Below are 12012 nucleotides of genomic sequence, written 5' to 3' on the forward strand. Positions count from 1 at the left end.
AGCGGTACCAACACGTGTGATAATAAAGCCCTGCTTAAGTAGTTGGTAAGACTTAAAACATAGGAGGCACACAGAAGGGGTTGGTTTACACCTAGACTACAACCAAGAGCAAAGACACACAGCCTCTAACAAAGGGAGAGGAAAGACAAGTACTGTCTGATGATAAATATAAAAAAGTATAGAGTGGGGAACCACATGAGAGACATGATGATCTTCAACGACCCCACAGCACTGAGGGTCCAAACCGTCCCATGTTTCAGCTCACCTGTCTCCTGCCCTCTGGTTAATCAGGAAGCATTCTCTCACACTCAGGACAAAACACAGCTTCAAACCCTGAAAAATAGGCTTTGCCATGTAGCACACACACACCCTCCCACACACACAGATATGCTCTGTGGCTGTTCTTTGTTTACCTATGGAAATTTGAGCCAGGTAATGTGATGACGTAGCCCTACCGAGTGCCTTCTGCTCCTTCTCTCCCTCCCCCCCAGACTATTATCTTTAATATTGTGACAAATTGTGAACTTATGACAGAAATTAACGTAAAAATCATACTAAACTGTTTAAATGTTATGTTTTACAAGAGTATTCCTTCTTTTCTTTTGTCAGACTGGTCAGAGAATCAAAGGTGGAAGTGATGCAATGTTTCTGTGCACCTGTGACCCCCCTCCTCCCTCCACACACCGCACACCCACACACACACATCAACCTGGCAGTATAGAGGAGAAGGACGCGCGAGCCGTTGGGTGGAGCAGCAGCGTCGCGTGCTGCGGAATACATTCAGTAGGTCGTTAAATCTGCGCGGTTTGGTTGCAGATGCAGGTCGCTGACTGTGAGTGCGAGGAGGGGGGAAATGGCGAACGGGCGCGGGCGGTGGAGCGCCTTGTTGTGAGGATACAGTAGACACCCTGAGCTCGTGCGGAGGCAAGCGGCAAGCTCGAGGACAGGACAGGAGAGAGGGAGACGAACCATGGAGGACTCTGAGCCCGCAGAGGACGGCTTGCTCGCGGGCTTGCGATGGAACAGGAGCGCACGAGACCAGGCTCAGCTCAAACACAAAATCCGGGATCTGCCAGGGCTACTCAAGCACGGGCTGCACCTGCGGAAGAAGAGCGTGAGTACTTCAAACAGACCGCCGACCGACTGTCCGTCCTTCCTTTTTTATGGTTAATGAACGTTAGCAACGGTTGACGGTTTGAATTTTTTAACCGTCAGTTTTCACGACAACGTTCTGTGCCGCGAGGCTGTTTCGTAACCCCGTCACGACTCAGGTGTTTTCATTTTGACACAAACATTACTGTCGCAGAGGCAGTGTGTATGTGAAGCCTATGTGTGTGTGTGTGTGTGTGTGTGTGTGTGTGTGCAGGCTATGTGTGCGCGTGCTACATCCATAATAACCAATTGCTGTTGGACATCATACCTTCACACTCCGGTAGTCAAGGCAACACTACCGTACCCGACAGATTCACTTAACACACACACACCTACCTACACACACTAAGAAATACACACTTGTACATATTTATCGACACAAATTTGTTTGCAGCTACACAACCATACATTTTCATTCCAGTCGGTAGCTTTTGTTTTTTTGGTTAAATGATTAATTGTTTTGTTTATACAATGGCAAATCGTTGAAAATTGCAAATCTCAAGGTGTCTTCTTGTAGCCTATGTTTTTGTCCCCTATCACACATTCCTCAACTCACAGAGGAGGAGGAAAAAATGGTACAAGAGAGCGAAAAGTGAAGCTGGGAACAAGAAATATCTAACCAAATTACCTCAACAATGATTCCATTGATCAACATTTGTTTTGGATTTATCCTGTTAATTGATTAATCAGTTATTTTTTTAAGCAAAATCTCTTGAAAATAACCCAGTCTCGCTATTTTATCTCCATTTTAACATTCCAACTCCAAATGGGACATATTTGTAGCCTGACCCTCTTCCTCTCGTGGCATCCCCCCGGTTCTGTCTTGTGATGATGTGTCTACTAAGCAGTAAATGTCTGTGACTCGATGTGCCCTGATGTGGAACGAAAACACCTGACAGGCCAAATTTCTGCTCAAAGTGTCCGCTCCACTCATCTTGATCTTCGGTGGCAGCCAGGAGAAAACGTGTCCCTGATTCCCGCGCAGGGAATCAGGGAGTGAGTGCCAGGACAAAATGCCAAATGGGATAAAGATATGCAGCATTTGTCGTGTAAAGCCAGTTTGGACTGAGGAGGTGAACGGTTTTATGTCACGTTAGATCTTGTTATTTGAAGTGATGTTTAAAGGGCTTTTGAGGCTGCTAAGTGTTTCTGTCATCTGTCTGATGATTTAATTCTCTCGCCATAACAAAACCAAAATTGGAGCCGAAAACTTGTATTGATTTACAGAATATACACGTCAAAATAAGAGTCCTGATGAAACCATAATAGTGAAAACACAAAGAAACAGCATAACTTCAATAGCAGACTGTGTTTCACCGTGTAGCTTCATGTTTTTGTTCTTTGCCTGTGATCGAGCTGCAGGTAGGAAAAGAAGGGGATACTGTGCAGATGAGGAAAAAATGTAGAATTTTCCTTCTCCTGTCTTAGTGTGTGTGTGTGTGTGTGTGTGGGTGAGTGAGTGTGATGAGGCGTGGGTAAGTAGTGTAAAGGTATGGCTGTTCTGTGCACACTGGTCTCTGCACACTGGCGCTTAGCTTCGCCTATCCTGGCGCGCACACACACACACACACTTAAACAGCCACACATTTGTTTGCATTTGCATATAATAGGTCTTCAAAAAGATGCAGGAGAGGAGGTGCCGCGCATTGTTTTATATTGCAGTTCGACCGAAGTCACAATTTGAAATGCTTGACTGAAAACAGCGACAACAATGGTGGACACCTGCACACCTTCTTTTGTTGTTTCATGCAGAATACAGAGCTGCATTTTGCTCTTTGTTCCAATATTTGAGGCCAAACAACGTCCAGCGTAAACACATTTTCTCATTACCTCATTGGATTCTTCGATGTTTGGAGACAGCTTATGAACTGTTGATTTGCACAAAGCCAAGTGTCGCTTTTGGTGCCAGCCTGCTGCAGCCTCACCTTTTGAATCCAGAATTCTCTTTGTCGTGACATGCTCTGGTATTCAATTATTAGTCCTTTATTGGCTCTGATATGACAGGAGCAGAGAGATTGGCCTAAAAGAGCACTTTTCATACACTTTTCAGGTTGCTGTGTAAAGTAGCCACACTTTAAAGCGATGACCACAACTCCGTCAGGTTGAAACTTTAGAGACACTTAAATGGTCACTCGCATATAAATGCATACAGTTTGTGCAGTGGACATTTGAGGCCATAGTAAAACATATTTGATGATATTGTCACAGACTCCAGGTGCTATTGCGGCTGTTAGCTAGGCTGGAGAGAGAGGTGTTGACAAGTCGAGCTGATTGGTGTTATTTTTGGCTTTTATTACCCACCAATAACGTAAAGTCTAGAGTCCGTTTTCTGCAACCAATTTTACTCTGGACTTGTTGGATTTTGTTGTCAAGGACCGCGTGAATCTTCTCCAAAGATAACGCTGCTAGCAGTAATCAGAATAACAGTCTAATAAGGCTTTCTAATCCTAGTCCAGTCTAATCCTTCTCAGTTGTTACCAATCTAATCATATGGAATTTGTTAGTGGATATAAAGGTTTTTGTTGTAGAGACAAGTAAAATTTGGAGTCAATGAGTGTCCCTTTTAATTAGGGCTGTCATGGCAACTGCATGACCGCATGACTGCAATACTGCGGTTTTGTGACACCAATTGTGGGGTGGACCCGGTGAAAGCCATCACCACTATTTATTTTTGGTATCATAGACCCAGTGATGTTGCTAGGTACCCTGTGTCTCTGACTCATTAAAATCCGGAGGGATGCAGTAAGCTCGCTATCCATGTGTCCCAATGGAGCACCTCGTTTTCCCCATTCAGGACGATACATGAACAACAAAGTCGTTTTAAAAGTAATCATCAAAAAAGAACCTGGCCCTCAGAGCACCGCTGTTTCAACCGTCTGCCCATCTCATCGGTGCAGACGAGCAGTGTGCAGTCTCGCAACATGCTTGTTTAGCCGCTACAAGAACAGCTAGCCCGTCACCACGGATTTCATTTCAACAATTAACGATTCGAACTTCGGATGTTTAACCGTCTGGAGGACACGCTGTAGTTAAATAAACAAAACATACTCCGGCAGCAGGCTGGGGCAGCAGTTCATCGCCGAACCACAAGGGGAAAATTGTCTGTGTATTTCACCGCGGCTAGAAAAATTCAGTACCGTGAAAGCCTTACCTTTAATTCCATTTAACATAACAATAGGACATTAACACAACAAGGATCCTTTCAAAACAAAAGCCAGATATAACATATTTTAATGCCATGCTGTGCAAATATGTTGCCAATGCAAGGAATAAATAATAATGCATGTTGAAGTGAGAGAAGGTGGAAAAGTGCAGTAGTATATTTTTGCAGAGCAGATTTGGATCATGCAGCGTCCCCCCTGTAATCATGCTTTCCTTTTTGGGGTTGCAGCTTCTTTGTCTGATGTTTTGATGGCAGATTTGGCGCTTGAAATTATATATGTGCTCCCACATGATACCAGATTTTATAGTTTAAATGGGACATTCGGATGCGTGTTATAAAATATACACTCAGTGTTACCACTAGTTGTGGAGTGGAGCCTTTTTGTGGATTAAAACGTGAACACAAACCAACAATAAATGTACAGTATGCTTCTCAAAACGCATAATTCAGTCTGTAAATGAGATTATCACAGTCATAATGTAAGCTCTCAGAGTTTATGATCTCTAAGAGAGAAGTTGATGATATTCTCCAGAAGATTATCTCATTTCAGCATTATGAATGCAGCAAAAGAGAGAGTGGCTTATGGTGTGTTTTTATGTCTGCCAGCAATATTTCACATCCATAACTGCATCATACATCGAGATTAGAAAGATGAAAGGGCGAGAGAGGGGAGGAGAGGGAGTCTCGGCGCACATTCACACTTGCTCACTGTTTAAATGTACAAACAGGCTGTAAGAAAAAAACACTATTTGGCTGGAAGAATTAGCATACTGAGAAGTTTTACAGTTCAAGTATATAAAATATAGATGAAATATAATGCCAGTGTAAATGCAAGATTATATTGATAACGCATGAACTTTAAAAAAAAATGTTTTTCAAACAATTTAAGGATATAAATTCAGTCCTGGTGCAGTGAAATAGTGTGGGATCTTGGGATTTGTTGTCTTCATTGTTAAACAGCCACTTTTGTGGACGACAAACTATTTGACGTGACACATGCAGAAATCTTATGGATGAAGATATATAAAAGAGACAAATATCCTGAAATATGTCTTCAATAATTGGATAGACTGTAATGAAATGTTGTCCTGACATACATGGTACATGGATCAAGATAAATAAAGTGAACGCTGGTGTTTTACTCAACTCAAAAATTAGCATAACATTTGGTGCATTTTTTCCCAAACTTAAGTAAGTATTTGGCTAACGTTCTGAACGTCACATTCAGGCTAGGAATGATCCTTGTAATGATTTTTGCGACCTCACAGATGATGTCATCCGTCAGAAATAGGATGTTAAAAATAGACCTTGAAACAAAGTAAAAATGTACCTGCTGTCGACCGGCTCCCTTAGATGGGAAGCCGTGGACCTCACACACCTCAGAGGAGAACAGGTCGAGTCGCCAACAATCTCCAGAGATTCCCCCTCTGGGATTGGCACATTATTTTGCCGTGCAAAAACCAGGCCTTGGGAGAGCTGTCCTCAACTGTTCCTTCCCCTCCTCTGGGTGTGCCGCTGGCCTCTTCCATCTTTGTATCTGGTCAAACTGCACATGAAAAGCACAGGGGAAATGCTCAAGTTTCCAATGTGTAAAACACGTTTCACATGCGCACACACGTGTACTTCGTGTGTGGCTTTACTGTCACAGGTTGGTTAGGTTTAGGCACCAACATAAGCCGCTAAAGTTGTTGTTTTTTTCCCCAATAGATCTTTTCCTGATCCAGTCTTCCTGTGCTGTGATTGGTCAGTGCTACAGTCCTGAATGCTTGGAAAGCCAAAAGGTCAAACACAGAACTATCACCCAGAAGACCGCTGTTAGCTTTTTATATACCACTACCAGCTAGTTAAAGTTTCATTTGTCCAATACTTAATACAAGACTTTAATCTCTCACTTGGCTCCAACAACACGACTAGTGCCACAACACGACCAGGACTGGACTGTTGCCAAACAACCCACACATTTTGTTTTACGTACTCTTTTCTGTATGTCTAAATCTATCATACTTTGGTGGCCCTGCGTGATTCTGAGGTATCAGCTCCATCAATCAGGACAAATTCTGTCTGCAGCAATACTCATTTCTTACTCTCACAAGAGAGAAAATGAGAGCAGACTAGACGTTGGCTTTGATGTTATAATGAATCAGTAATAGGAGAGAAACTGCAGTAATATAGTATGTTTAGTAATGTTTATTCTTGTTATGTCTGTTCTTTCTAATGAAATAGCTGCAAGTAACGTGAGCTAATGTAAGCAGTTAGCCTACTTTTTCTCTCACTCTCTGAAGCCCTCAGTCCTATCATGCTATTATGGGGAGCTAATGCCATTATGGTAGAAAACATGCAGTTCGCTCTGTGCCTTTCGAGGACGCTTTCTGCTTCTCCAATGGGCCCTGGAAAACCTCCGCCAGACTACGTAAAACACATCTGGCGGAGGCCAGGGAGCTTGCTAAACTACACTTCAGTCTAGGACGCTCGCCTGCAATATCATGTCTCGTTCAAAATCGTCAGGTTTGAAATGTAGACTGCAGACTTGAAGATTTTTTTGACGATCTCACCGGTATATTCTTGTCATATTTCGGATTCTGTACCGCTCTGAGCCGTTGCCTGCAGTGAAAAAGGTAGTATTTCACTCCAGCGTCTCTTGCTGTTCCTTTCAGAGGGAGGGGCGCAATGCACGCTGGGTGTTGTAGGAATGTAGCATGGGCGACACCACGAGCTGTTTGTACAACTTTCTCCACAGCTATGTCGCCAATTTCAAATATGATTGCTTCTATCGATTACAGAGAACACCAGCTTTGACTGACAGTGGCTTTTCATGGGGCGAACTGCTCCTTTAAGTAGAAGAATTTAAGTGTTGGAGACAAGTTAACTTTGGGCTTATAATGTCAAAATGTTGTTGAAGGAGGTGCACTTGCCGACAATCAACTTGAATATTACCCTTTAATTAATGCAATAGTTTGAACAATAGTGTATCAAACCATAGAGAAAAACTATCCTCAATATTTCCTAAAGCATTGGTTAATATTAAAATGGTTTGCACCAAACTTCAGCTATTAAGGTTACTGTGTCAAAGTTATAGAATAATAACTTTAATAATTAATAGATAAGAACTGTGTTTGTATTATGAGCCTGTCATCAACAATGACTTTAGATCAATGACTCTCAGTGTTTGTAAACCAAAGGTCATGTGTGCTGGCAGTTAGGCGTGGGCCGGAGGGTGCCTTTCTTAGAGGCTCCACTGTGCGTGTCTATGTGTGCGCGCCCATTGAGCTGTATCTGCTTTGATGTCTCCATTTTGACTTCCTTGTATGACGGATCTGTCGAGGAGTCGACAGGAGCTTAGTGTGAATGTGAAACGTGCGTGCGTGTGTGTGTGTGTGTGTGTGTGCTCGGAGGCTTGCCAAGCGTACCGTGCTGCAGCTCCTCACTGTGCTCAGCAATCTAATCTGAGAGTAATCCATTTCTTGCAGATAATGACCCCGCTCTCTGCTGCGCTCTGTCTCTCTTTCTGTACACACACTTTGAAGTCATCACACAGATAAGCGTGTCAGCATGTGCTCCCTCTTTATAGCTCTCCTTCCTACTCATTCATCTCCTCCCTCTCCTCTCTTCTGTCTCTCTCTTTTGGCCTCCGGTGGATCGGCGGCGATGGACTGCGCAGCCTGCGATGTTTGTAACAACTGAACGCGGCCAGCAGACATTTCTCTCGTCTCGTGAATGAAACACCTCCAGCCCTGGTGTGTCCTTAGTGTGTTAGTGAGAAGTGATGGCTGTGGAGAGACTTCCTGAGAGGTCCGTATTCACCAGACAGCAGTGAGACAAAGAGATGGAGAGATAAGATAGAAAAAGAAAGAAGGAGCGAGATCGGGAGAGTCAGAAACAATTTATTTAGTCTGTGTGCTTGGCTGGCTGGTGTGCTCTACTTAACCCCCAGTCCAAACACTGCATGTCTTCAAACACACACAACCACAGAGAAAAAAAAAACCCTCTCTTCTTTACTGATATCTCGGAGGACGGTCGCGCTGAGCCGGCGTTCTTCTCAGCCAAAGACTTCTGAAAATGTTTTCCAGTGTGGGTAAATCTGAAGCTCCAGCCGCGGGTTTTACTGTGGAAGGGGAGCAGCTATGCTTTCTGGACTCTCTGTGACCTCCAGCTGTTTCTGTGATCTCTCAATTCAAATGCATCACATGATTATTTTCACCGTACATTTTTTATTATTTGGTCTAAAAAAAAAAGCACTTTATTCAGATACAGTTTTCTGAAACCCAATTGTTTCTGACAATCCAAAACCTGAAGTGGTTTAATTTACTGTCCTTAAAGGAAGTAAGAAGAGCAGGAAATCGATCACCTAAATGCAGTAGTAAATTGTTTGTTGATTGTCTAATCAAGTAATTGTGTCGTGGTCTCTTATTGGCTCGAATCATTTACTGTTTAAATCACACTTACAGCACAGTTGCATTAACCCTTACTGTATATGTAGTTTGTTTGACACATGTGTAATACAAAAAGTAGTTATTTGATGGGCGTCTCAAGACAGCAACATTTAAATGTTAGCTTGGTCATCAGGTAGCTTGGATGAGCTGCAGTGAAATCCCTTTTTATGCTTAATGCGATGTCTAAGTTTTCTAATTTAGAAAGATGAGTGTCTTCAAGGAACAGCTTGACATCTTCTACAATATCTGTATAACTATAACTATAATGTTATAGTGATGTTGTTAGGTACGCGTCCTGCTTCCCTAATGCTTTAAAGGGGACATATTTTAGCTATGCGATCAATTTTCTCGTTTGTTTCTCTTAAAAAATTGTATACATATTTTAATCTAATTATTTTTCCGAGCCTCTCCTTCCTCCTGAAACGAATAAGCCGTTTGCAAAGGTCAGACAATAGCCACGATTGGCTGACAGTGTTTGGAGTGACCCCGAAGCTCCTCCCCCACGTGTGCGATTCCACTTTAGGCAGCGACCGCACATATGGCTGCTCTAGGATCGGTTATTCAGCCTTCAACGAAGGTGAATGACGATTGGTCGATTTCAGCGAAAGCAAGGTTCTACGTAGAAACCTGCAGCTGTTCTGAACGGCCCATTCAGAGGCGACTTATAAAAACGTGGTTCTGGAAAAACACGGAATTATGCTGTTTTCACTTTTTCACTTTGAACAATAAACACCCAAAAATGTGAAACCCATGAAAATATGTCCATTCAAAAGATATGGCCCCTTTAAATTCTAAATGGATGCAGTAAACTTACCATCCATGTGTCCCGGGGAAGCACCTCATCTTTCCCATACAGAACGATACGTTATGAACAAACTCACAGTACTCAGCAACAGAAACCTCGTGTCAGAGCACCGCTGTTTCAACCGTCTGCACATCTAATCATTAAATCCCGTTACCGCCGTTTTTTCCCCAGTAAGCAGTACGAGAAGAACGTTTTAAAAATACCACAAAAGAGCAAAGATAAAACTGCCAGACAAACGGTATTTTCTGCTTCCTCTACCCCTGCACCCCTCCCTGACTCTGCTGAGCCCACAAACAGTACCTCAGCAGTGCCTGTCCCTGCCTCTGCGTCCCCCAGATTTTTTCCTTTGGATGGAGCCAAGCTAGCATTCCTTCCTGTTTCCAGTGTTAACGCTAAGCTAAGCTAACCGACTGCTGGCTGCAGCCTTATATTATTAGCTATCCGAAAACTGGCAAGAAAAACATAAAGGTTTTGTCCAAAATTTGTAACTATTCCTTCGATAAAAAGTAGCCAATCTGCGACACACGCATTTGCTTTGCATAAGGTGTGTGTGCGCAAGTGTGTCTACTCGCTTGTGTGTTTGGGACATCCCAGGCAGTATCATCGCTCTAATGAGGATCACACACACTCCTCTACATCCCTCTAATCATACGTCTATTTCATTTTCTTGCATCTCGACGCCACAGCCGTGCTTTTCTCCCCGTCTCCGTCTTTGTCTTGCTCACTTTTTCTCTCTTTCACGATCACAATTAAAGTGATCTGTCTGCCTCTCACCGCCTCGTCTCTCCCCCTCTCCATCTGTCATGCTCACGTCCCCTATTCATAGACTGCTGTGATTGGTTCAGCCTCCCCCTCGTCTTGCTCCTCTTTATATTTCTTCATCTACATCCATCTTCCACAGTCGCTTAGGTGCATTTCATTTGTTCCATCATTTGATCTGTCTGTATCTCTCTATTCCTCATCATTGAGTGGTTTTTTAATGTCAGCCAGTGTGCGGCGAAGGGCAGCAGCGGTAGGTAGCACAGGCTCAGTTTTGTGTTAAAATCTCCAGAGGGCATCAAACCCACAACTCTTATTAGTGATCCTGCGTTTCTCACTGAGCTTACAGAGCTTGCACTGCTATTGCAGGAGAAACACTGGCAATATGTTCGTCCAAATGGTGTATTTTTCTAAGGCTGAGTGCAAATGTGTTACAGTGATGATAAATCTTCAAATATTTTTGACGTTGGGAGTTTTTGACAGTGATCAACAGAAGTCAAATCTCTGTAAGTCGTCTGTGGCACCAATTACAGTCGTTGTGTCTCTGACATTTTCCCCTTTCTTTACAAAACTGTTCAAGCTGGGTCAAGTTGCTCGGAGGACATGTGTCAACAGCAACTTTTCGGTCTTCCAGCGTCCATTGTACCTGTTTGGTAACTTCCTGTAAGGAAATAAAGGCATTCTTTCTTAGTGAATCAATATGAGCTGGATTTGTGCACACCCCACACAAATGCATAAACTGTGTTAAGAGAGAAATAAAAAATAGTTTGACAAGGCTCAGCATAGAAGTATCAAATCAAGCTGTAGTGTTCTGTCACTCAACATCATCATTTCCCTTGATATGAGGATGTTGTGGCAACCACACATTCACTTACACACAGCTAAATGAATGTAGCTGTATGCGGCCCAGACACCCTCTGAATGTGGTGTGAGATCAGATCAGTGCGTCTTGGGTGCCTTGATACTTGGAGCTGTACTTAGAGTTGACCAATGGGATTGGATCACCCAGGACACATCTACATATCCGGTGTAAACAGGGCCACTTGTACACTTGAATTGAGCACAGTCATCGTTTATGTTATTAGCAATCTTGGATCCCATCGGCTGTAGTCTGACAACGATGTAGCCTCTGGGGACGACAGTGAACACGCCAGGCGGGTAGCAACGATTTTCCAGCCAAGTCTTCCTTTTCCGCGTGCTGCATTGTTTACAGAAAAAGAAACCGTTTTTCTTGTGATTTACTTTAATTAACGGGTCTTACCTTTGCTGAGATTTCAACATCATGATGCAGATTTGTTAAAAGATATTAAAAAAAATGAAGCTTTGTCAGGTCTGTCCTCAAGAGGAGAAGAAAACTGCTTTTAAAATGCTTGTTTGTTGAACGGAGGTCGGATTGATTATTTGCGATGCATTCGAGGAAGTCGGGAAATCTGTACGACTTTCATGACACCGCGTCAGGGAATTTATCTCAAGTTGAATTTTAGATCTAGAGCAGATTGTTAGCTGAACTTGCATGCAGATGTCAGCAGCCTGCTGATACGTGATTGGTCAATATTACTTGGACTACAAACGTAGTACAAATGGGAACCAGAACACTTGCCGTCCCTGCCTACAGACTCCAAATTTCTATGTAGCATCTGTGAATAGAGATGATGTTCAGTCTGTGTTAAAGATGTGTTAATTGATATTTATGCAAACAGTCA

At 43.0% G+C, this 12012-nt stretch overlaps 1 protein-coding gene across 1 annotated transcript in view; it reads left to right on the forward strand.

Moving 5' to 3' along the window:
* Positions 1-731: 731 nt before the first annotated feature.
* The window catches only part of rapgef5a (Rap guanine nucleotide exchange factor (GEF) 5a), a 61021-nt gene continuing 49740 nt past the window's right edge, over positions 732-12012 (forward strand). Inside the window, exon 1 of the mRNA XM_069680943.1 lies at positions 732-1114. Coding sequence (XP_069537044.1) covers positions 971-1114 — 144 coding nt within the window. The 5' untranslated portion in view covers positions 732-970. The remainder of the gene's footprint in view (positions 1115-12012) is intronic.

Source organism: Semicossyphus pulcher, unplaced genomic scaffold (assembly GCF_022749685.1).
Source record: "Semicossyphus pulcher isolate SPU_LCO1_2020_fin unplaced genomic scaffold, fSemPul1.0.p SCAF_5, whole genome shotgun sequence".
Taxonomy (NCBI): Eukaryota; Metazoa; Chordata; class Actinopteri; order Labriformes; family Labridae; genus Semicossyphus; species Semicossyphus pulcher.